This window comes from Pseudophryne corroboree, chromosome 3, assembly GCF_028390025.1.
Source record: "Pseudophryne corroboree isolate aPseCor3 chromosome 3, aPseCor3.hap2, whole genome shotgun sequence".
Classification (NCBI taxonomy): Eukaryota; Metazoa; Chordata; class Amphibia; order Anura; family Myobatrachidae; genus Pseudophryne; species Pseudophryne corroboree.
The window spans coordinates 408,013,530-408,039,860 of record NC_086446.1 but is presented as its reverse complement, the minus strand read 5'-3'; the positions used below and the strand labels follow the sequence as shown (position 1 = coordinate 408,039,860).

The 26,331-nt window shown below is 47.3% G+C and overlaps 1 protein-coding gene across 2 annotated transcripts in view; it reads left to right on the top strand.

The window, feature by feature from the left end:
- Window positions 1-26,331, top strand: part of RBL1 (RB transcriptional corepressor like 1) — a 436,431-nt gene that overhangs the window by 352,328 nt on the left and 57,772 nt on the right. For both annotated transcript variants that reach the window (XM_063960185.1, XM_063960186.1), the window contains 2 exons: window positions 813-884; window positions 25,443-25,530. In XM_063960185.1, coding sequence (XP_063816255.1) covers window positions 813-884; window positions 25,443-25,530 — 160 coding nt within the window. The remainder of the gene's footprint in view (window positions 1-812; window positions 885-25,442; window positions 25,531-26,331) is intronic.

The window sequence follows — 26,331 nt, the reverse complement described above, 5'->3', positions numbered from 1 at the left end:
TGGTGGTGCTTCAGTGGGCTCCATTTAGCCTCTGGAGATTAACCTGAATTGGCTTACTTCGAAGATTGCTTTTTTTTTTGTTGGCCATTGCTTCTGAACCAGAAGATTGTTTCCTGATATTTTTTTTTGAACACTTGGATATGGTGTGGGCATTTTGGGGTGTTTGGTTGTGCCTGTTGCACTGATGCATTATACTTTGCGCTTGCTTGAGGAGGGGGAGATTTCAGCTCCAAAACTATTTAGTGCCTATTCCTCAGCCTCCCCTCTAAGCCCACAGTCTTTGGTGTCCCTAGATGGACTCTGGAATTGATTTTACGATGAATAGAAAAAAAATATTTTTTATTTTTTGTGTGTGGAATCTGGCTGTTTAAAGTCCTGCATAGCCAGAAGGTCTTTTTATTAACTAGAATCTCTTTGTAGTTCTGGCTTATGGTAATGCTCATGTCTTGAAAGCGGTTAGGATACATCTATATACAACCCTTAACATCACAATCTCAAACATGAATCAGAGAATGGTTAAGATGGGAATATCTGAAAGGTTCAGGTACCTCACAGTACAAGACAAAAGGAACAATTCTCTCAACAAGGGGTTTATTGAGGAGGTGGGGGCTATTGCAAGCTGCTGTTTTTAGCTGAGTTTGAAGTTTAAAACTACACTAATATGTACAAAGCCCTGCATGTGTTGGACTTAATATTCGCTAAACTCTGCAAGACGCTACCTGCTGCTTCGTAAATATGCATTCTTGGGCACATTTTATATTGTACAAGGTACTAATTCAAAGTATTAATCTGACCACCTTGTTCCCCCTTAGATTACAAAAGAAGAACAGCTATTTCAGGACATAATGAAATGTTACAGAAATCAACCACAAGCACACAGTCATGTAAGTAAATATAATATCTTTGGTTCCTCTCTTCCACTTAGGGATCAATTCAGTTAGCGGTGAGGCCTAAACTGTGTCTATCAGCCCCCCACGAACTTGCAGATTTTGACCTATGGAGCTGCATTCGGTAGTTATGTAAAACTAGAATGTGCGCAAACTTACTTGCAGGGTGAACCGGTTAGTGACTGATTTGAATCTACCCCATTAGGAATAGCAATTTAGTCCAGTGGTTTCCAAACTTTTTGAATCACGGCGCCCTAGAATATCAGAATTTTTTTCACGGCACCCCTAGGCCAAAAATTTCTTATTGAGAAATTTAGAAAGAAACATTACATTAAGTAGATCGCGTTTATATGTCATCCTTAGGGTCAGTTGTGTGGTGAGGGACAAGATTTGTTTCCGTTTGGCCACATATTTTATGACTGCCAGCCATCAGCACTGGTTTTGCCTATTATATTGACCATGAATAATTTGAATTGGTTCTGGAATACCAACCCAGGGCACCCCTGCAAGTGTCCCGAGGCACCCCAGGGAGCCACAGCACACAGTTTGGGAACCTCTGATTTAGCCATTAACAAAATATGGTATAGATGACCATAAAAATCTACTTCAATTTAAATCCACATTCTGTAATCACATTACTTCTGGTAATGATATGCAAGGCTATATTAGTAATTACACGTGTGATTTTTTCCCCCCCTCATGTCCTAGAGGATGCTGGAGTCTGCATTAGTACCATGGGGTATAGACTGGTCCACTAGGAGCCATTGGCACTTTAAGAGTTTGAGTGTGTGAGCTGTCTCCTCCCTCTATGCCCCTCCTACCAGACTCAGTTTAGAAAATGTGCCCGGAGGAGCCGGTCACAGCTAGGGCAGCTCACCAGAGTTTCTCTAGTAAAGTTATTTTTTAGAGTTTATTATTTCTCGTTCATCCATCTGTGGGACGCTGCGCACTTACTGATGGGTTAGAGTGTGTGGGATGGGGAGTTTGGCACAGAACATATAGAAACTAACTCCTCCCCCCTCTAACCCCTCCCATCTCCAGCCTGACTAGCAGATCACCTCAGTTTTAGTTTTGTGCCTGAGGAGTACAGGCACAGATTTCTTCAGTGTAGATTTTAGTTTTTTTTTGTTCTTTTCATTTTTATTTAAGTATGCTTAGTCCCTGTTTACGGGAGACAAGCATGCTGAGAGTGGTGTTAGTTAGTTGTGTGTTTCCCACTCTTCAGAGCCTCTAAGTAGCCACCATACTTCTAGTCACTGGGACTTACTGGACACCGGATGGATTCCGAGGAGGCACTGTGTGGGTAAGACAGCCACAACCTGCCTGTGCAGCGTTGGGCTGTTGTTTCATGTTTTTTTATGTATATGTGCAGCGCCCCCCCATTCCCCCTTCCCCCGCCCGCGGACAGATCGGTGTCACTGCGACACTTCTCCGACTACAGCGCACCCCCGCGAGCGGTCGGAGCGGTTCAGTCCCACTTCCGCCGCTCGTTTCATGGGAGGTGTCACTGCCGCGCTGTCCGTACGGAGGTTGCAAGGGAGGGAGGCGGTCACCGCGGCGGGGCGCTAAACGGTGACGTGTTCGCTCCCTGTCTTCTTCCCGCCGCCGTCCGTACCCTGTGGGGGCGGTACCCAGCTACAGGCGCCATCTTCGTCTCTCTGCCTGAGAGATCAGCGGGGGATGCTGCGCTGCACAAAACACAGCACAAGGGAGCCCAGCGTACTCACCCTGTTTGTACAGGCGGGGGGGCAGCAAAAACAGCAAGTATAACACGCTTATTTCATGTGCTCTGGGTCTCATTTTATTCTAAGGGATTCTTTAGGATCACTATAGGATATACTACAGTACAGGACATATTAAAGGGAATTCTTGTATAGGTTACCGCTCTATAGGACTACTGTAATTTCTTTATTTTTTTCTTTATTTTTTCTCTTTGATAGTTATACTTGCTGATAGGTTTAACAATGACCAGTAAGCCAGACAAGACTGCTAAAGGGAAAGCTGGTTCAGCTGTTTATTTCTCTAACGTCCTAGTGGATGCTGGGGACTCCGTCAGGACCATGGGGAATAGCGGCTCCGCAGGAGACAGGGCACATCTAAAGAAAGCTTTTAGGATCACATGGTGTGTACTGGCTCCTCCCCCCATGACCCTCCTCCAAGCCTCCGTTAGGTTTTTGTGCCCGTCCGAGCAGGGTGCAATCTAGGTGGCTCTCCTAAAGAGCTGCTTAGAAAAAGTTTTTTTAGGTTTTAAATCTCAGTGAGTCCTGCTGGCAACAGGCTCACTGCATCGAGGGACTTAGGGGAGAGATTTTCAACTCACCTGCGTGCAGGATGGATTGGAGTCTTAGGCTACTGGACATAGCTTCAGAGGGAGTCGGAACACAGGTCATCCTGGGGTTCGTCCCGGAGCCGCGCCGCCGACCCCCCTTACAGATGCTGAAGATCGGAGGTCCGGAAACAGGCGGCAGAAGACTCTTCAGTCTTCATGAAGGTAGCGCACAGCACGGCAGCTGTGCGCCATTGTTGCTACACACTTCTCACTGACCAGTCACGGAGGGTGCAGGGCGCTGCTGGGGGCGCCCTGGGCAGCAATATTAAATACCTTTAGTGGCAAAGAATACATCACATATAGCCATTAAGGCTATATGTATGTATTTAACCCAGGCCAGATTTCTCAAAACCCGGGAGAAAAGCCCGCCGGAAAAGGGGCGGAGCTTATTCTCCTCAGCACTCAGCGCCATTTTCCTGCTCAGCTCCGCTGTGAGGAAGGCTCCCAGGACTCTCCCCTGCACTGCACTACAGAAACAGAGTAACAAAGAGAAGGGGGGCATAAATTGGCGATATTTATATATTAAAAGCGCTTATAACAAAAACAACACCTTTTAGGGTTGTTTATATACATTTATAGCGCTTTTGGTGTGTGCTGGCAAACTCTCCCTCTGTCTCCCCAAAGGGCTAAGGGGGTCCTGTCTTCGATTAGAGCATTCCCTGTGTGGCTGCTGTGTGTCGGTACGTGTGTGTCGACATGTATGAGGACGATGTTGGTGTGGAGGCAGAGCAATTGCCGGTAATGGTGATGTCACCCCCTAGGGAGTCGACACCGGAATGGATGGCTTTAGTTATGGAATTACGTGATAATGTTAGTACATTACAAAAGTCAGTAGACGAAATGAGACGGCCGGAAAACCAGTCAGTACCGGCTCAGGCGTCTCAGACACCGTCAGGGGCTGTAAAACGTCCCTTACCTCAGTCAGTCGACACGGGTACCGACACAGATGAATCTAGTGTCGACGGTGAAGAAACAAACGTATTTTCCAACAGGGCCACACGTTATATGATCACGGCAATGAAGGAGGCTTTGCAGATCTCTGATACTGCTGGTACCTCAAAAAGGGGTATTATGTGGGGGGTGAAAAAACTACCTGTAGCTTTTCCAGAATCAGAGGAATTGAATGACGTGTGTGATGAAGCGTGGGTTAACCCAGATAGAAAACTGCTAATTTCTAAGAAGTTATTGGCATTATACCCTTTCCCACCAGAGGTTAGGACGCGCTGGGAAACACCCCCTAGGGTGGATAAGGCGCTCACACGTTTATCAAAGCAAGTGGCGTTGCCGTCTCCTGATACGGCCGCCCTCAAGGATCCAGCGGATAGGAGGCTGGAAACTAACCTGAAAAGTATATACACTCATACTGGTGTTATACTGCGACCGGCAATAGCCTCAGCCTGGATGTGCAGTGCTGGGGTAGTGTGGTTGGATTCCCTGACTGAAAATATTGATACCCTGGATAGGGACAGTATTTTATTGACTCTAGAGCAATTAAAGGATGCGTTTCTTTATATGCGAGATGCTCAGAGGGATATTTGTACTCTAGCATCAAGAGTAAGTGCGATGTCCATATCTGCCAGAAGAAGTTTATGGACGCGACAGTGGTCAGGTGATGCGGATTCCAAAAGGCATATGGAAGTGTTGCCATATAAAGGAGAGGAATTATTTGGGGTCGGTCTATCGGATCTGGTGGCCACGGCAACTGCCGGCAAATCCACTTTTTTACCTCAGACCCCCTCCCAACAGAAAAAGACACCGTCTTTTCAGCCGCAGTCCTTTCGCTCCTATAAAAACAAGCGAGCAAAAGGACAGTCTTATCTGCCGCGAGGCAGAGGAAAGGGTAAGAGAGGGCAGCAAGCAGCCCCTGCCCAGGACCAGAAGCCCGCCCCGGGTTCTACAAAGCCATCAGCATGACGCTGGGGCTTTACAAGCGGACTCGGGAGCGGTGGGGGGTCGACTAAAGATTTTCAGCAATCAGTGGGCTCGCTCACAGGTGGACCCGTGGATCCTGCAGATAGTATCTCAGGGTTACATGTTGGAGTTCGAAAGGTCTCCCCCTCGCCGGTTCCTAAAGTCTGCTTTACCAACGTCTCCCTCAGAAAGGACGACGGTATTGGAAGCCATTCACAAGCTGTATTCTCAGCAGGTGATAGTCAAGGTACCCCTCCTACAACAGGGAAAGGGGTATTATTCCACACTATTTGTGGTACCGAAGCCGGACGGTTCGGTAAGACCTATTCTAAATCTGAAATCCTTGAACCTGTACATACAGAAATTCAAGTTCAAGATGGAGTCACTCAGAGCAGTGATAGCGAATCTGGAAGAAGGGGACTTCATGGTGTCCCTGGACATAAAAGATGCTTATCTGCATGTCCCAATTTACCCCTCACACCAAGGGTATCTCAGGTTCGTGATACAAGACTGTCATTATCAGTTTCAAACGCTGCCGTTTGGTTTGTCCACGGCCCCTCGGGTCTTTACCAAGGTAATGACCGAAATGATGGTTCTTCTACGAAGAAAAGGCGTATTAATTATCCCTTACTTGGACTATCTCCTGATAAGGGCAAAGTCCAGAGAACAGCTGGAAGTCGGTGTAGCACTAACCCAAGTAGTGCTTCAGCAACACGGGTGGATTCTGAATCTTCCAAAATCTCAATTGACCCCGACAACACGTCTGCTGTTCCTGGGAATGATTCTGGACACGGTTCAGAAAAAGGTGTTTCTCCCGGAGGAGAAAGCAAGGGAGTTATCCGAACTGGTCAGGAACCTCCTAAAACCAGGAACTGTGTCAGTACATCAATGCACAAGAGTCCTGGGAAAGATGGTGGCTTCTTACGAAGCAATTCCATTCGGCAGATTCCATGCACGAACATTTCAGTGGGATCTGCTGGACAAATGGTCCGGATCGCATCTGCACATGCATCAGCGGATAACACTGTCACCAAGAACAAGGTTGTCTCTCCTGTGGTGGTTGCAGAGTGCCCATCTGTTAGAGGGCCGCAGGTTCGGCATACAGGACTGGGTCCTGGTGACTACGGATGCCAGCCTACGGGGCTGGGGAGCAGTCACACAGGGAAGAAACTTCCAGGGTGTATGGTCAGACCTGGAGACGTCTCTTCACATAAATATACTGGAGCTAAGAGCGATATACAATGCTCTAAGCTTGGCAAAACCGCTGCTTCAGGGTCAGCCGGTGTTGATCCAGTCGGACAACATCACGGCAGTCGCCCACGTAAACAGACAAGGCGGCACGAGAAGCAGAAGAGCAATGACAGAAGCTGCAAGGATTCTTCGCTGGGCGGAAAATCATGTCATAGCACTGTCAGCAGTGTTCATCCCGGGAGTGGACAACTGGGAAGCAGACTTCCTCAGCAGACACGACCTTCACCCGGGAGAGTGGGGACTTCATCCGGAAGTTTTCCACATGATTGTGAACCGTTGGGAAAAACCAAAGGTGGATATGATGGCGTCTCGCCTCAACAAAAAACTGGACAGATATTGCGCCAGGTCAAGAGACCCTCAGGCAATAGCTGTGGACGCTCTGGTAACACCATGGGTGTACCAGTCAGTGTATGTGTTTCCTCCTCTGCCTCTCATACCAAAGGTACTGAGAATTATTCGGAAAAGGGGAGTAAGAACAATACTAGTGGCTCCGGATTGGCCAAGAAGAACTTGGTATCCGGAACTTCAAGAGATGCTCACGGAGGATCCGTGGCCTCTACCTCTAAGAAGGGATCTGCTTCAGCAGGGACCTTGTATGTTCCAAGACTTACCGCGGCTGCGTTTGACGGCATGGCGGTTGAACGCCGGATTCTAAAAGAAAAGGGCATTCCAGAGGAAGTTATTCCTACCTTGATTAAGGCTAGGAAGGAAGTGACCGCACAACATTATCACCGCATTTGGAGAAAATATGTTGCGTGGTGTGAAGCCAAGAAGGCCCCAACGGAAGAATTTCAATTGGGTCGATTCTTACATTTCCTGCAGGCAGGATTGTCTATGGGCCTCAAATTAGGGTCTATTAAAGTTCAAATTTCGGCCTTATCAATCTTCTTCCAGAAGGAATTGGCTTCAGTGCCTGAAGTACAAACTTTTGTCAAGGGTGTACTACATATACAGCCCCCGATTGTGCCCCCAGTGGCACCGTGGGATCTAAACGTAGTTTTGGATTTTCTCAAATCTCATTGGTTTGAGCCTCTCAAATCTGTAGATTTGAAGTATCTTACATGGAAAGTAACCATGCTACTGGCCCTGGCTTCAGCCAGGAGAGTTTCAGAGTTGGCGGCTTTATCGTACAAAAGCCCATATCTGATTTTCCATTCGGACAGGGCAGAACTGCGGACACGTCCTCATTTTCTCCCTAAGGTGGTTTCGGCTTTTCACTTGAACCAGCCTATTGTGGTGCCTGCGGCTACTAGCGACTTGGAGGACTCCAAGTTACTGGACGTTGTCAGTGCATTAAAAATATATATTTCAAGGACAGCTGGAGTCAGAAAATCTGACTCGTTGTTTATATTGTATGCACCCAACAAGATGGGTGCTCCTGCGTCTAAGCAGACGATTGCGCGTTGGATCTGTAGCACAATCCAACTTGCACATTCTGTGGCAGGCCTGCCACAGCCTAAATCTGTAAAGGCCCACTCCACAAGGAAGGTGGGCTCATCTTGGGCGGCTGCCCGAGGGGTCTCGGCATTACAACTTTGCCGAGCAGCTACGTGGTCAGGGGAGAACACGTTTGTAAAATTTTACAAATTTGATACTCTGGCTAAGGAGGACCTGGAGTTCTTTCATTCGGTGCTGCAGAGTCATCCGCACTCTCCCGCCCGTTTGGGAGCTTTGGTATAATCCCCATGGTCCTGACGGAGTCCCCAGCATCCACTAGGACGTTAGAGAAAATAAGAATTTACTTACCGATAATTCTATTTCTCATAGTCCGTAGTGGATGCTGGGCGCCCATCCCAAGTGCGGATTGTCTGCAATACTTGTACATAGTTATTGTTACAAAAATCGGGTTATTATTATTGTTGTGAGCCATCTTTTCAGAGGCTACTTCGTTTGTTATCATACTGTTAACTGGGTTCAGATCACAAGTTGTACAGTGTGATTGGTGTGGCTGGTATGAGTCTTACCCGGGATTCAAGATCCTTCCTTATTGTGTACGCTCGTCCGGGCACAGTACCTAACTGAGGCTTGGAGGAGGGTCATAGGGGGAGGAGCCAGTACACACCATGTGATCCTAAAAGCTTTCTTTAGATGTGCCCTGTCTCCTGCGGAGCCGCTATTCCCCATGGTCCTGACGGAGTCCCCAGCATCCACTACGGACTATGAGAAATAGAATTATCGGTAAGTAAATTCTTATTTTTGCTTGTTCTCAGTGTGGCTCCAAACTTTCAAAGGGTAGCACGGATCCGGGTCCTCTCTGCACGGCGTGCTCCATTACACCTGACGTAGAACAGCCTAGTGTGTCTACAGACCAGTCTGTCCCTCTATGGGCCAAAAGCATGGCCGAGGCTATTGCTGATTTGCGCCAATCGCAGTCAAGTACTGATTCTAGTCAATCTAATGTGGAACCTCCATGGGCAAGACATATGGGCAAGAGTCTTTCAGACTTAGCACAGTCTATTAACAAGTTTGTCTCTTCTTCAGGTCCCGTGGCTAATAAACGACAGCATCAGCTTCCCGCTATCACATTCCCAGGAGAGGAATTGGATCAGGTAGCCACCCCCCTGGAAGAAGGCGAATTGGATTCTGAGTGGGAGGATGCTTCCGGTTGGGAAGGGGAAGAATTGTCTTCCTGTTCAGGTGTCAGGTTATTGATAGAGGCCATCCGTCAGACTCTTAATCTTCAGGATGCAGTGGAGGCGGAGACCTCGTCGGGCTTCTTTAAACGTCAGAAAAGACATGTAACGGTATTTCCTTCATATACACATTTTGCAGAAATTTTAAAAGAGCCTTGGCTTAAGCCGGACTCGCGCTTTCAGGCTCCTAAAAAACTAAGATTTTTATATCCATTTGCAGAGGAAGATACAAGGTTCTGGGAAACTGCACCAAAGGTGGATGCTCCTATCTCTCATTTGGCAAAGGCTACGGTAATCCCTTCGGTACAATCTGTGACGTTGAAGGATTCGACGGATCGGAAGATTGAAGCGATTCTTAAGTCCGTTTTTACCTTATCAGGAATTTCTCTGTGTCCAATGTTAGCTAGTGCCTGGGTCCTTAAGGGAGTTGATGACTGGCCAGCTCAAGTAATTTCTGGTATGCAGTCGGATGATCCGTCAGAAGCTATTCAACTAGCTGAACAAATTTCTGAAGCTCTCGCTTATGTTGGAGAAGCCTTGTTGGACTCTGCTTCGTTACAATCACGGGTATCTGCTCTAGCGGTTACGGCGAGGCGTTCACTATGGCTTCGTGTTTGGAACGCGGATTCTGATTCAAAACAGACTTTGACAGCCGTACTGTTTGAGGGTGAATTTCTTTTTGGTCCGGAACTTAAAAAGATTATTTCCGACACTACGGGTGGCAAGAGCCCGTTTCTTCCAAGTGCCTCTCAAAAATCAAAGCCAACGAAATTTCGGTCCTTTCGTACTCAAAGCAGGGGTGGTGTCCAGTCCTTTCGAGCCTTCTCACGATTTCCATGCAGAGGTGCATACCGTGGTAGAGGCGCACAGACACCTCGTAGACCGGCAGCCAAGCCTACTGATAAACCTGCCGCATGACTCGGGGAGCAATCCGGAGGGATACTTGGTGGTGGGAGCACGATTACTACAGTTCAAAGACAAGTGGCTTCTGTCACATCCAGATCAATGGGTGACAGGGGTCTTAACCCGGGGTTACATTTTGGACCTCGAGGAACCTGTTCCACACCGTTTTTTCGTTACTCCTCCCACGCGATCCCTTCAGACGACAAGCACTCATTCAGGCTACTTACATACTTTTTCAGCAGGGAGTAATTTCTTAAGTTCCCAGGTCTCAAGAGGGTCAGGGATTTTACTCGAGTCTTTTTCTGGTAAACAAACTGGAAGGTTAATTTCGTCCCATTTTAAACCTTAAATGCCTCAATCCATATCTTTCCACTCAAAAATTCAAGATGGAGTCGATATGTTCGATCATCGCGGCCATGGAACCGGAGGAGTATTTGGCATCTATCGATATATAAAAGACGCATACCTTCATATTCCAATTTGGTCAGGTCATCAACAACTGTTGAGGTTCGCACTAGGCCCTTGGCATTTCCAGTTTCGAGCTCTTCCTTTCGGTCTATCCACAGCCCCTCGGGTATTTACAAAAATATTAGGTCACGTGGTGGCCATCCTCAGGTGTCAGGGGGTCAACATTACTCCTTACCTGGACGATTTGTTGATAAAGGCTCCATAACCGGACCTTCTTCAACAACATCTACAACACACCACGGACACTCTCCAATCCTTCGGATGGATTGTGAATTTCCGGAAGTCTTCCTTGATTCCCTCTCAGGAGATGATTTTCCTAGGTCTCCTGTTCGACACGAGACGCCAGAAGATTTTTCTTCCTCAGGACAGACTTAAGGATCTGCAATCCAGAGTCCGCCCCCCTGATACAATTACCTAGGGTCTCGGTCCTCCGATGTATGCAGGTGTTGGGCAAAATGGTGGCGACTTTCGAAGCAGTACCATATGCCAGATTCCATGCTCGGGCCCTTCAGGCTCAGATTCTGGGGTCTTGGGATCTAACGAGCCCACATCTGGACTCGCAATTGTGCCGGCTGTCGGTTCAGACTCGACAGTCTCTCCATTGGTGGCTTCACAGTCCCAATCTGACCAGGGGGGCACCGTTCACTGTTTGGTCTTGGATGATGATCACCACGGACGCCAGCCTAGTCGGTTGGGGGGCGGTGTTTCAATCTCAGCACTTCCAGGGTCTATGGAACGATCAGGAATCGAGGTTACCGATCAACATTCTCGAGTTAAGAGCAATTCGTTATGCTCTACTTCAGGTACAAAACAAAGTCCAAGGTCGTCCAGTGCGCATTCAATCGGACAATGCCACGGCAGTGGCCTACATAAACAAACAGGGCGGAACTCGCAGTGGGAGAGCCATGCAGGAGGTCGCCCATATCCTCCAGTGGGCAGAACGGTGGGTTCTGACCATCTCGGCAATTCACATTCCAGGAGTGCACAACTGGGAAGCGGATTTCTTGAGCCGTCACACGATTCATCCGGGAGAATGGGAACTTCATCAGGAGGTCTTTCTAGCCCTAGTGTCTATGTGGGGAACACCAGACATCGATCTCATGGCATCCCGTCTAAACCGAAAGCTACCTCAGTACGGCTCGCAAACTCAGGACCCTCAAGCAACACTAGTCGATGCATTAACAGCTCCGTGGCAATTTCACCTGGGATATGTGTTTCCACCAATTCCCTTGATACCACGTCTACTTCAACGTATCCGGAGAGAGGGTCTTCCGGTCATTCTTATAGCCCCAAACTGGCCTCGTCGTCAGTGGTACACTCTTCTCCGCAGCATGGTGACCAAGGAACCGTTCCATCTGCCACTGCGACCCGATCTCCTGCTACAAGGTCCTTGTCTCCACCAAGATTTAAATCGTCTGGCTTTGACGGCTTGGTTCTTGAATACGGCATTTTAAGAGCAAAAGGGTTATCTCGACCGGTGGTGAAGACTATGCTTCAGGCTAGGAAGCCGGTCACTTCTCGTATTTATCAGAGTATGGCGTATTTACATTGCTTGGTGTGAAAAGCGGGGGTTGTCACCGCACCTCTTTCGTTTACCTCGTCTATTGTCTTTCCTTCAGGATGGTCTGACTAAAGGACTTCGTTTGTCTTCCCTTAAGGGGCAGATTTCGACATTATCGGTTCTCTTTCAGAAAAGATTGGCTATTATTCTGGAGGTTCAAACGTTCCTTCAGGGTGTGGTCAGGATTCAGCCTCCTTTTGTTCCTCCGGTCCCACCGTGGGATTTAAATCTGGTTCTTCGGGCACTCCAGCAGCCTCCGTTTGAGCCGCTGGACTCTGTTGAGCTTCGCTATCTTACTCTAAAGGTGGTTTTTCTTTTGGCCATTGCTTCGGCCAGACGTGTTTCCGAGTTAGCGGCGCTTTCTTGCAAACCTCCTTTGTTGGTCTTTCATGAAAATCGAGTAGTCTTACGTACAAAGCCTTCCTTCTTGCCAAAATTTGTGTCGGCTTTCCATATGAATCAGGACATAGTCCTTCCAGCATTTGTTCCGGAGTCTTCTGGACAGGATTGTCATTTAGAGTTATTAGATGTTGTAAGAGCCTTATTAATTTATTTGTCCCGTACTAAGGTTATTCGTCGTACGGATACCTTGTTGGTTTTGATTGATGCTCCCAAGCGAGGCTGGCCGGCCTCTAAGAATACGGTGGCACGCTGGGTTACGTCTGCTATTCGGCAGGCTTATATTTCTTCGGCGTTACCGGTTCCTGACTCATTGAGGGCTCATTCGACTAGGGCTGTGGGAGCTTCCTGGGCTGTTCGCGGTGGTCTTTCTGTCGAGCAGCTGTGTAGGGCGGCGACCTGGTCGTCCGTGCATACCTTTACTAAGTTTTACCGTTTTCAAACTTTCGGTTTGGAGACTGCCTCTGTTGGGCGTCAAATTTTGCAGACAGCTATGCCGTCTGTTTCTCCCTCCTCTAATTAGCTTGCTTTGGGAAATCCCATCAGTAAGTGCGCAGCGTCCCCCAGATGGATGAAAGAGAAAAAGGGGTTTTTGTTACTTACCGTAAAATCTTTCGCTGATTCCATCTGGGGGACGCTGCGATCCCTCCCGTAGTTTTGTCTGGAATTATTGGTTATGTTCTGCTCTCTCTCTTCCGGCTTTGCTAAACGTAAACTGAGGTGATCTGCTAGTCAGGCTGGAGATGGGAGGGGTTAGAGGGGGGAGGAGTTAGTTTCTATAGGTTCTGTGCCAAACTCCCTATCCCACACACTCTAACCCATCAGTAAGTGCGCAGCATCCCCCAGATGGAATCAGAGAAAGAGAGATTTTACGGTACGTAACAAAAATCCCTTTTTTGCGCTCCGGGAAGGCTCAGCGGCACACAATGTTGGCGCTATGAGGGGCGTCCTGAGCCAGCGTCTTAATACCCTACACTGGTCACAGACGCTAACCGGAGACTGAATCCCTAGGCTGGCGACAGAATCCGTAGTACACAGACGCTAACTGGAGACTGAATCCCCAGGCTAGTGACAGAATCCTCCAGTACACATACGCTAACCAGGGACTGAATTCCCCGGCTAGCGACGGAATCCTCAGGCCAGTATATAGAGGTTGCGCGGGAAGACGCACCATCTTCGGAGGGCAGAGCTTCTTCTCAGTGCGGACCCAGCAGAGTTCAGCGCCATTTTCCTGTCTGCAGCTCCTATTCCACAGACTGCAGACGGTAATGGGGACGTGCTGGGGGGGGGCGGCACCCCGCTCATGTTTGAGGCCATTAGAGATATGTTAAATATTGCAGACATGTCGTCTGAGCAGGTTGAGGAGGCTTACTTCACTGACATTAAGAAAGCCTCCCTTATCTACCCTGCGTCTAAAGTATTAAACGCTATTTGAAAAATCCTGAGTGTAAGGATTCCAGATCCCCAAAAGTGTTCTGGGTAACTATCCCCTTCCCTGAGGAGGATAGAAAGAATTGGGAAAAACCCACCCATAGTTGACGCATCTGTGTCCAGACTGTCAAAGAGTGTGGTTTTACCTGTCCCGGGATCTGCCGCGTTGAAAGAACCGGCTGATCGCAAGATTGACACTACGCTCAAATCCATATACACTGCTTCAGGGACGATACTACGGCCTACCATTGCCTGTGCATGGATTTCTAAAGCTATAGTAAAGTGGTCTGGCACGTTACTTGAGAAATTGGTTACAATGGATAAAAGTAACGTTGAATTGTTCTTGCGTAACATACAGGATTCTGCGAGATTTACAGTAGAATCCATGAAAGACCTGGGTTCGATGGCTGCAGGAATATCCTCCATGTCTGTCTCAACTCGTAGAGGTCTCTGGCTGCGCCAATGGTCTGCCGACACGGAATCCAGGAGAGGTGTGGAGACCCTACCCTACACAGGTCAGGCTCTCTTTGGGGAAGCGTTGGACGGCCACAGTGGGTAAGTCTCCGTTTCTTCCCTCAGCTGCACCTGCCACGAAGAAACCCTGTTCTTCAGCTGCATCACAGTCCTTTCGGACTGCCAAGCCAAGAAAGGCCAAACAGTCCAACACCACCTTTAGGGGAGGTCGGCCAAAATCCAAGCAACCTGCTGCTGCGGGTTCCTAGGAACAGAAACCTGCTTCAGGTACGCCAGAGTCCTCAGCATGACGGTGGACCGCACGGCCTAGAAGTGGTGCCGGTGGAGGCGAGACTCCAGACATTTCAGTCATGTCTGGGTGTCGTCTAGCCTGGATCCCTTGGTGCAAGATATTGTGTCCTAGGGGGTACAGGGTTGAATTTCAAGATCTCCCCCCTCACCGATTCTTCAAATCTGGCTTGCCAGCTTTGCTGGCAGACAGAGCTATCCTACAGGAAGCCATCCAGAAGTTGGTGGAGGCACAGGTTATTGTACCAGTCCCACCCCATTTGCAAGACGAAGGTTACTATTCAAACCTTTTCGTGGTACCGAAACCGGATTGTTTGGTCAGACCCATTCTGAACTTAATCGCTAAACCCTTTCCTGAGGGGGTTCAAGTTCAAAATGGAGTCTCGAAGGACGGTGGTATCAGGTCTGAAAGAGGGGGAATTCCTGTTATCCCTGGATATCAAGGATGCGTACCTCCACATTCCGATTTGGCCGCCGCATCAAGCTTATCTCCGATTCGCACTGTTGGACTGTCTGTTCCAATTCCGGGCGCTGCCATTCGGCCTCTCCACAGCACCGAGGGTATTCACCAAGGTGATGGCAGAGATGATGGTTCTCCGCAGACGGGGTGAACATACTTCCATATCTGGACAATCTGCTGATAAAGGCATCGTCTATGGAGAAGCTGTTGCAGTCCATTGTTCTCACGACCCATCTTTTTAGAGAACACTGTTGGATCCTGAATCTTCCAAAATCACACTTGGAACCAACCAGGTGGTTGTCCTTTCTGGGAATGATCCTCGACACGGAAGGGCAGAGGGTGTTTCTTCCAGAGGAAAAAGCATTGGTGATACAAACAATGGTACGGGATGTCCTGAAGCCAGCCCAGGTATTGGTTCATCAGTACATTCTGCTATAATACTGGTCGCACTAGTTGATTCCGATTGAGTAAATGACCCCCATTTTTATCAAGAACATGTTAATGTTATTCAAAGCTATTTGGGGAGTGCTACCACAGGCAAAATAAATCTACAAAAATAAGGAAGAGAAAGGGTTCGAAATGCCCTATGGTGGTGCACACAATCTTATAATAAAATATAACTTTTATTACAATATATAGTAAAACCAGCGATTATTAAAAGGAAAATAGAATGGTGTGAATAAGAAAGAAATCGTGATTAAAATGAAAATGCTGCGCACTAGATGTCACCGGATTGGCTCATATATTGCTATTAAAGTTTATAGATGGTCAAGAGTGTGTTAGGAGTGTATAATTCCTGTATATACGCCCATTAACTGTAGTTCACGTTCACACTACGGTGGTTCTGGCTATAAATAGGACTCCTAAAGTAAATTTTCTAATACCTCCCAGGATTTAAAGTATGAGACCGTTTAAAGAAGCAAGATTCCAGATGTCATCGCATATAATAATGATAATACCCTGATTTGTATAGCTTACTGTGTGTGTGATGCTTTCAATAAATATTCTCAATGAAGTGATCAAACAAATAGTGTGTATTATACTTTTATTCCACTATATCTCAGAATTGGTGTCCAGACTCTATTATAAGGTGTCAATAGCACCTATTCAGATTGACACAATTCACTACACACAGTATATTTTATATACTCAAATGTTCATATAAAAATATACTGTGTGTAGTGAATTGTGTCAATCTGAAATAGTGTCTATAAGGCTGTATAATAAAGCTTTAATACGCATATTATTAGATATTTAATGTGTATACGTGCCTATATTAGAAATCATTAAGAAAAGGGCTGAGCATGTCAGGACATCAGTGACATGACACACATTTATAATTATTTTATGGTGATCACAGATTCATTTACAGCACATGCTATATAATCACAGAGTTTGTGAAACCCTCCCAAAAAAACAGTGAATTACAGGGTGCTAAATATACTAAGGTATCAGACTATTGGTGTAAGCCCTAATTACTATTCTATATACACTCTTACGGTTCATCAAAATACAGAAACGAACAGTGCATGAGCCATTAATAGACTTAGATAAGAACGGGACGAGCCCTCATTATCTCCTGTTATAATACGGAGAAACTAAAATGATCTCATATGGATCACTAACACATACTGATTTATAGGAACTCTGAGAGAAAGAATGTGATAGCAATACCTTGTCAAGGGATTATTGATTACTTACTGTCAGCAACTATTATAGCTCTAAATGAGCCAAAATGATGTTACAATGAAATTGGGATAATTGTATCTATCACTTGTTACAATTGAAAGGCTTAATACCGCCAGAGTTTAATCCTTGAACTGACAGCTGCTATCTCTCTTGTAGAGAATACATTTGTATCCTAATGCCCTAATGTTTCTCTTTCAGTGGACATAACATTATTCATGAAGTTTAGGAGGGTACATAGGTGCTATTGACACCTTATAATAGAGTATGGACACCAATTCTGAGATATAGTGGAATAAGAAAGTATAATACACACTATTTGTTTGATCACTTCATTGAGAATATTTATTGAAAGCATCACACACACAGTAAGCATTACAAATCAGGGTATTATCATTATTATATACGATGACATCTGGAATCCTGCTTCTTTAAACGGTCTCATACTTTAAATCCTGGGAGGGATTAGAAAATTTAGACTTTTACTTTAGGAGTCCTATTTATAGCCAGAAGAACCGTAGTGTGAACGTGAACTACAGTTAATGGGCGTATATACAGGAATTTCTCTATCGTCCTAGTGGATGCTGGGGTTCCTGAAAGGACCATGGGGAATAGCGGCTCCACAGGAGACAGGGCACAAAAAGTAAAGCTTTTTCCGATCAGGTGGTGTGCACTGGCTCCTCCCCCTATGACCCTCCTCCAGACTCCTGTTAGATTTTTGTGCCCGGCCGAGAAGGGTGCAATCTAGGTGGCTCTCCTAAAGAGCTGCTTAGAAAAAGTTTAGCTAGGTTTTTTATTTTACAGTGATTCCTGCTGGCAACAGGATCACTGCAGCGAGGGACTGAGGGGAGAAGGAGTCAACTCACCTGCGTGCAGGATGGATTGGCTTCTTGGCTACTGGACATCAAGCTCCAGAGGGACGATCACGGGTACAGCCTGGATGGTCACCGGAGCCACGCCGCCGGCCCCCTTGCAGATGCTGAAGACAGAAGAGGTCCAGAATCGGCGGCTGAAGACTCCTGCAGTCTTCAAAAGGTAGCGCACAGCACTGCAGCTGTGCGCCATTTTCCTCTCAGCACACTTCACACGGCAGTCACTGAGGGTGCAGGGCGCTGGGAGGGGGGCGCCCTGGGAGGCAAAATGATTACCTATAAAGGCTAAAAATACCTCACATATAGCCCTAGAGGCTATATGGAGATATTTAACCCCTGCCTAATTTTTCTAAATAGCGGGAGACGAGCCCGCCAGAAAAGGGGCGGGGCCTATCTCCTCAGCACACGGCGCCATTTCCTCTCACAGCTCCGCTGGTCAGGACGGCTCCCAAGTCTCTCCCCTGCACTGCACTACAGAAACAGGGTAAAACAGAGAGGGGGGGGCACATTTATGGCGAAAATTTGATATAACAAAGCAGCTATAAGGGAGCACTTATTATAAGGCTATCCCTGATATATATATAGCGCTTTTGGTGTGTGCTGGCAAACTCTCCCTCTGTCTCCCCAAAGGGCTAGTGGGTCCTGTCTTCGTTAGGAGCATTCCCTGTGTGTCTGCTGTGTGTCGGTACGTGTGTGTCGACATGTATGAGGACGATATTGGTGTGGAGGCGGAGCAATTGCCAAATATGAGGATGTCACCCCCTAGGGAGTCGACACCGGAATGGATGCCTTTATTTATGGAACTACGGGATAGTGTCAACACGCTAAAGCAGTCGTTTGACGACATGAGGCGGCCGGACAATCAATTAGTGCCTGTCCAGGCGACTCAAACACCGTCAGGGGCTGTGAAACGCCCTTTGCCTCAGTCGGTCGACACAGACCCAGACACAGGCGATGACTCCAGTGGTGACGGTGACGAATCAACCGTATTTTCCAGTAGGGCCACACGTTATATGATTTTGGCAATGAAGGAGGCGTTACATTTAGCTGATACTACAGGTACCACTAAACAGGGTATTATGTGGGGTATGAAAAAACTACCTATAGTTTTTCCTGAATCAGAAGAATTAAATGACGTGTGTAATGAAGCGTGGGTTGCCCCTGATAAAAAGCTGATAATTTCAAAGAAATTATTGGCATTATACCCTTTCCCACCAGAGGTTAGGGAGCGCTGGGAAACACCTCCTAGGGTGGACAAGGCGCTAACACGCTTATCTAAACAAGTGGCGTTACCCTCTCCTGAGACGGCCGCACTTAAAGATCCATCAGATAGGAGGATGGAAAATATCCAAAAAAGTATATACACACATGCAGGTGTTATACTACGACCAGCTGTAGCGACTGCCTGGATGGGCAGTGCTGGGGTAGTTTGGTCAGAGTCCCTGATTGAAAATATTGATACCCTGGACAGGGACAATATTTTACTGTCGTTAGAACAAATAAAGGATGCATTTCTTTATATGCGTGATGCACAGAGGGATATCTGCACACTGGCATCACGGGTAAGTGCTATGTCCATTTCGGCCAGAAGAGCTTTATGGACGCGACAGTGGACAGGCGATGCGGATTCAAAACGGCATATGGAAGTTTTGCCGTATAAAGGGGAGGAGTTATTTGGAGTCGGTCTATCAGATTTGGTGGCCACGGCTACAGCCGGGAAATCCACCTTTCTACCTCAAGTCACTCCCCCACAGAAAAAGGCACCGACTTTTCAACCGCAGCCCTTTCGTTCCTTTAAAAATAAGAGAGCAAAGGGCTATTCATATCTGCCACGAGGCAAAGGTCGAGGGAAGAGACAGCAACACGCAGCTCCTTCCCAGGAACAGAAGCCCTCCCCGGCTTCTACAAAAGCCTCAGCATGACGCTGGGGCTTCTCAAGCGGACTCGGGGAAGGTGGGCGGTCGTCTCAAAAATTACAGCGCGCAGTGGGCTCACTCGCAGGTAGATCCCTGGATCCTGCAGATAATATCTCAAGGGTACAGGTTGGAATTAGAGACGGATCCACCTCGCCGTTTCCTGAAGTCTGCTTTACCAACGTCCCCCTCCGAAAGGGAGACGGTTTTGGAAGCCATTCACAAGCTGTACTCTCAGCAGGTGATAGTCAAGGTACCTCTTCTACAACAAGGGAAGGGGTATTATTCCACTCTTTTTGTGGTACCGAAGCCGGATGGCTCGGTAAGGCCTATTCTAAATCTGAAGTCCTTGAACCTGTACATAAAGAAGTTCAAGTTCAAAATGGAGTCACTCAGAGCAGTGATAGCGAACCTGGAAGAGGGGGACTTTATGGTATCCTTGGACATCAAGGATGCGTATCTCCACGTTCCAATTTACCCCTCACACCAGGGGTACCTCAGGTTCGTTGTACAAAACTGTCACTATCAGTTTCAGACGCTGCCGTTCGGATTGTCCACGGCACCTCGGATCTTTACAAAGGTAATGGCCGAGATGATGATTCTTCTTCGAAGAAAAGGCGTATTAATTATCCCATACTTGGACGATCTCCTAATAAGGGCGAGGTCCAGAGAACAGCTAGAGATGGGATTAGCACTGTCTCAAGAAGTGCTAAAACAGCACGGGTGGATTCTGAATATTCCAAAATCCCAGTTAATGCCGACAACTCGTCTGCTGTTCCTAGGGATGATTCTGGACACGGTTCAGAAAAAGGTTTTTCTCCCGGAGGAAAAAGCCAAGGAGTTATCCGAGCTTGTCAGGAACCTCCTAAAACCAGGAAAAGTGTCTGTACATCAATGCACAAGAGTCCTGGGAAAAATGGTGGCTTCTTACGAAGCAATTCCATTCGGCAGATTCCACGCAAGAATTTTCCAAAGGGATCTGTTGGACAAATGGTCAGGGTCGCATCTTCAGATGCACCTACGGATAACCCTGTCTCCAAGGACAAGGGTGTCTCTTCTGTGGTGGTTGCAGAGTCCTCATCTATTGGAGGGCCGCAGATTCGGCATACAGGATTGGATCCTGGTGACCACGGACGCCAGCCTGAGAGGCTGGGGAGCAGTCACACAAGGAAGAAACTTCCAGGGAGTATGGACGAGCCTGGAAACGTCTCTTCACATAAACATTCTGGAACTAAGAGCAATATACAATGCTCTAAGCCAGGCAGAACCTCTGCTTCAGGGAAAACCGGTGTTGATCCAGTCGGACAACATCACGGCAGTCGCCCATGTGAACAGACAGGGCGGCACAAGAAGCAGGAGTGCAATGGCAGAAGCTGCAAGGATTCTTCGCTGGGCAGAGAATCATATGATAGCGCTGTCAGCAGTGTTCATCCCGGGAGTGGACAACTGGGAAGCAGACTTCCTCAGCAGACACGATCTTCACCCGGGAGAGTGGGGACTTCATCCAGAAGTCTTCCACATGCTGGTAACCCGTTGGGAAAGACCAATGGTGGACATGATGGCGTCTCGCCTCAACAAAAAACTGGACAGGTATTGCGCCAGGTCAAGAGATCCGCAGGCAATAGCTGTGGACGCGCTGGTAACGCCTTGGGTGTACCAGTCGGTGTATGTGTTTCCTCCTCTGCCTCTCATACCAAAAGTATTGAGAATTATACGGCAAAGAGGCGTAAGAACGATACTAGTGGTTCCGGATTGGCCAAGAAGGACTTGGTACCCGGAACTTCAAGAGATGATCACGGAAGATCCGTGGCCTCTACCTCTAAGGAGGGACTTGCTTCAGCAGGGTCCCTGTCTGTTTCAAGACTTACCGCGGCTGCGTTTGACGGCATGGCGGTTGAACGCCGGATCCTAATGGAAAAAGGCATGCCGGAAGAAGTCATTCCTACTTTGATTAAAGCAAGGAAGGAAGTAACCGTGCAACATTATCACCGAATTTGGCGAAAATATGTTGCGTGGTGCGAAGATCGAAGTGCTCCGACGGAGGAATTTCAACTGGGTCGATTCCTACATTTCCTGCAATCAGGATTGTCTATGGGTCTCAAATTGGGATCTATTAAGGTTCAAATTTCGGCCCTGTCGATTTTCTTCCAAAAAGAATTGGCTTCAGTCCCTGAAGTCCAGACCTTTGTTAAGGGAGTGCTGCATATACAGCCTCCTGTGGTGCCTCCAGTGGCACCGTGGGATCTCAATGTAGTTTTGGATTTTCTAAAATCTCATTGGTTTGAACCACTAAATAAGGTGGATTTGAAATATCTCACTTGGAAAGTGACCATGCTTCTAGCCCTGGCTTCTGCCAGGAGAGTGTCAGAATTGGCAGCTTTATCTTACAAAAGCCCATATCTGATTTTCCATTCGGACAGGGCAGAACTGCGGACTCGTCCGCATTTTCTCCCTAAGGTGGTGTCAGCATTTCATCTGCACCAGCCTATTGTAGTGCCTGCGGCTACAAGTGACTTGGAGGACTCCAAGTTACTGGACGTTGTCAGAGCATTAAAAATATATATTGCAAGAACAGCTGGAGTCAGAAAATCTGACTCGTTGTTTATATTGTATGCACCCAACAAGATGGGTGCTCCTGCGTCTAAGCAGACGATTGCTCGTTGGATCTGTAGCACAATCCAACTGGCACATTCTGTGGCAGGCCTGCCACAGCCTAAATCTGTAAAGGCCCACTCCACAAGGAAGGTGGGCTCATCTTGGGCGGCTGCCCGAGGGGTCTCGGCATTACAACTTTGCCGAGCAGCTACGTGGTCAGGGGAGAACACGTTTGTAAAATTTTACAAATTTGATACTCTGGCTAAGGAGGACCTGGAGTTCTCTCATTCGGTGCTGCAGAGTCATCCGCACTCTCCCGCCCGTTTGGGAGCTTTGGTATAATCCCCATGGTCCTTTCAGGAACCCCAGCATCCACTAGGACGATAGAGAAAATAAGATTTTACTTACCGATAAATCTATTTCTCGGAGTCCGTAGTGGATGCTGGGCGCCCATCCCAAGTGCGGATTATCTGCATAAATTGTACATAGTTATTGTTAACTTATTCGGGTTATTGTTGTAGGAAGCCATCTTTCAGAGGCTCCGCTGTTATCATACTGTTAACTGGGTTTAGATCACAAGTTGTACGGTGTGATTGGTGTGGCTGGTATGAGTCTTACCCGGGATTCAAAATCCTCCCTTATTGTGTACGCTCGTCCGGGCACAGTACCTAACTGGAGTCTGGAGGAGGGTCATAGGGGGAGGAGCCAGTGCACACCACCTGATCGGAAAAAGCTTTACTTTTTGTGCCCTGTCTCCTGCGGAGCCGCTATTCCCCATGGTCCTTTCAGGAACCCCAGCATCCACTACGGACTCCGAGAAATAGATTTATCGGTAAGTAAAATCTTATTTATACACTCCTAACACACTCTTGACCATCTATAAACTTTAATAGCAATATATGAGCCAATCCGGTGACATCTAGTGCACAGCAATTTAATTTTAATCACGATTTCTTTCTTATTCACACCATTCTATTTTCCTTTTAATATTCGCTGGTTTTACTATATATTGTAATAAAAGTTATATTTTAATATAAGACACTGTGCACCACCCTTTCTCTTCCTTTTTTTTTCATCAGTACATTCGCCTTCTGGGGAAGATGGTGGCCTCTTACGAGGCTCTGCGGTATTAGGAGGTTTCATGCTCGGTCTTTCCAGCTGGATCTCCTGGACAAGTGGTCGGGATCTCATCTACACATGCACCAGAGAATACTTCTGTCGCCAAAGGCCAGGATTTCACTCCTCTGGTTGCTACATTTACCTCATCTTCTGGAGGGCCGCAGGTTCGGGATTCAGGACTGGATCCTTCTGTCCACGGATGCAAGTCATCGGGGCTGGGGCGCAGTCACCCAAGGGGAAACCTTCCAAGGAAGGTGGTCAAGCCTGGAAACCGGCCTGCCGATAAACATTCTGGAACTAAGAGCCGTATACAGCGGTCTTCTCCAAGCGGCCCATCTTCTAAGAAATCGGGCCATTCAAGTGAAGTCGGGCAATGTAACGACAGGGGCTTACTTAAACCAACAGGGCGGAACGAAGAGCAGAGCTGCAATGTCAGAGGTAACCAGAATCATCCTCTGGGCAGAAAAACACGCATTGGCGCTGTCTGCAATCTTCATTCCGGAGGTGTTCAAGGAGATAACAGATCTTTTGGGTGTGCCCCAAATAGACAGGATGGCCTCTCGTCTCAACAAGAAGCTTTGGCGATATTGTTCCAGGTCGAGGGACCCGCAAGCAGTGGCGGTGGACGCCCTAGTGACTCCGTGGATATTCTAGTCGGTGTATGTGCTTCCACCACTTCCACTCATTCCAAGAGTTCTAAAGCTCATAAGGAAATCAAGAGTTCAATCGATCCTCATTGCTCCGGACTGGCCAAGAAGGACTTGGTACGTAGATCTTCTGGATCTACTGCTAGAAGAGCTATGGCCTCTTCCTCTTCGGGAGGACCTGCTATGGCAGGGGCCGTTTGCCTATCAAGACTTACCACGGCTAAGTTTGATTGCATGGAGGTTGAACTCCAGATACTAGCTCTGAAGGGCATTCCGAACAAGGTTCTTCCTACCCTGATGCAGGCTAGGAAAGGCGTAACGTCTAAACATTACCATCGTATTTTAAAAATAAATATGTATCTTGGCGTGAGCCCAAGAAGTTTCCTACGGTGGCGTTTCAACTGGGACGGTTTCTCCACTTCCTGCAAGCAGGTGTGGATATGAGCCTGAGGTTAGGATCCGTGTAGGTCCAGATTTCAGCCCTATCCATTTTTTTCCACAATTGGCTGCCCTCCCTGAGATTCAGACTTTTTTGAAGGGAGTTCTGCTCATCTAACCTCCCTTTATGGCGCCATGGGATCTTAATGTGGTGTTGCAGTTCCTTCAATCTGACTGATTTGAGCCTCTACAGGAGGTTGAGGTCAAGGTTCTCACGTGGAAGGCTGTCACTTTGTTGGCCTTGGCTTCTGCTAGATGTGTATCGGAGTTGGGGGGATTTGTTATGTAAAAGCCCCTACTTGATCTTCCATGAAGATAGAGCTGAGCTCCGGACGCGACTGCAGTTTCTTCCGAAGGTTGTGTCGGCATTTCATATCAACCAACCTATTGTAGTGCCAGTTGCGACTAACGCCTCAATTTCATCAAAGTCCTTGGATGTTGTAAGGCCTTTCAAGATCTGTGAGGAGGACTGCTAGTCACAGGTGGGTTCTTCCTGGGCGGCTGCCTAGGGTGTCTCGGCTTTCCAACTCTGCCGAGCGACTACTTGGTCTGGGTCGAACGCGCTTGCAATGTTCTACTAGTTCGATACTTTGGCCTATGAGGACCTAAAGTTTGGTCAGTCAGTTCTGCAGGAGCCTCCGTGCTCTCTCCCCCATTCTGGGAGCTTTCGTACATCCCCATGGTACTAATGTGGACCCCAGCATCCTCTAGGATGTAAGAGAAAATAGGATAAATCCTGTTCTCGTAGTCCGTAGAGGATGCTGGGCGCCCGCCCAGCGCTTCGTTTTCCTGTAATGGTTATCTGGTTCAGTACAACTTTGTTTTTAGTTATGTACTGCATTGTTACTTGGTAAGTAATGTTTCAGCGGTTGCGGAGTTTCAAGCTAGTTAGCTTGGTTTGCCCTGTATGTGTGAGCTGGTGTGAATCTCGCCACTATCTGTGTAAAATCCTTCTCTCGAAGTTGTCCGTCTCCTCGGGCACAGCTTCTAGACTGAGTCTGGTAGGAGGGTCATAGAGGGAGGAGCCAGCCCACACACTCAAACTCTTAAAGTGCCAATGGCTCCTAGTGGACCCGTCTATACCCCATGGTACTAATGTGGACCCCAGCATCCTCTATGGACTACGAGAAAAGGATTTACCGGTAGGTAATTAAAATCCTATTTTTTCTTTTATCAGGTGTATAGAAGTGTGTTACTGAAAAGGGTGCATCAAGATCAGGAAGAAGGTGTTGGAGTCAGCCAAGATGTGGAAATGGTTGATTGTGGTAAGAATAGGGACAAAGCTTAGTTTAAAGCACTGTGATCATGGCTTGTCTCTAGCCATGTGTAGCTTTGTAGATGGCTTTTATGGCTTATCAAAGCTATCACACTTATTAACATGGCACACTAATTTGTTGAGTCATGGTTATTTCACTTTTTCCCCACAGCCAAACAGGGCCAACAACAACGTTTCATGTAAAACCATATCTAATGTCTATTTTGTATTGAAGCATCAAATGTCAAATTCACATACAAAGTGACAAGTAGTAATAAAGTTGTTGGAAATCAGATTGTTCAACATATGGTATTATAAATCCATATTTAGATTGTGGATCAATAGTGTCACTGTAATAGGGAACAATTAGAGATGAGCGCCTGAAATTTTTCGGGTTTTGGTTTTGGGTTCGGTTCCGCGGCCGTGTTTTGGGTTCGAACGCGTTTTGGCAAAACCTCACCGAATTATTTTTGTCGGATTCGGGTGTGTTTTGGATTCGGGTGTTTTTTTCCAAAAACACTAAAAAACAGCTTAAATCATAGAATTTGGGGGTCATTTTGATCCCAAAGTATTATTAACCTCAAAAACCATAATTTACACTCATTTTCAGTCTATTCTGAATACCTCACACCTCACAATATTATTTTTAGTCCTAAAATTTGCACCGAGGTCGCTGTGTGAGTAAGATAAGCGACCCTAGTGGCCGACACAAACACCGGGCCCATCTAGGAGTGGCACTGCAGTGTCACGCAGGATGTCCCTTCCAAAAAACCCTCCCCAAACAGCACATGACGCAAAGAAAAAAAGAGGC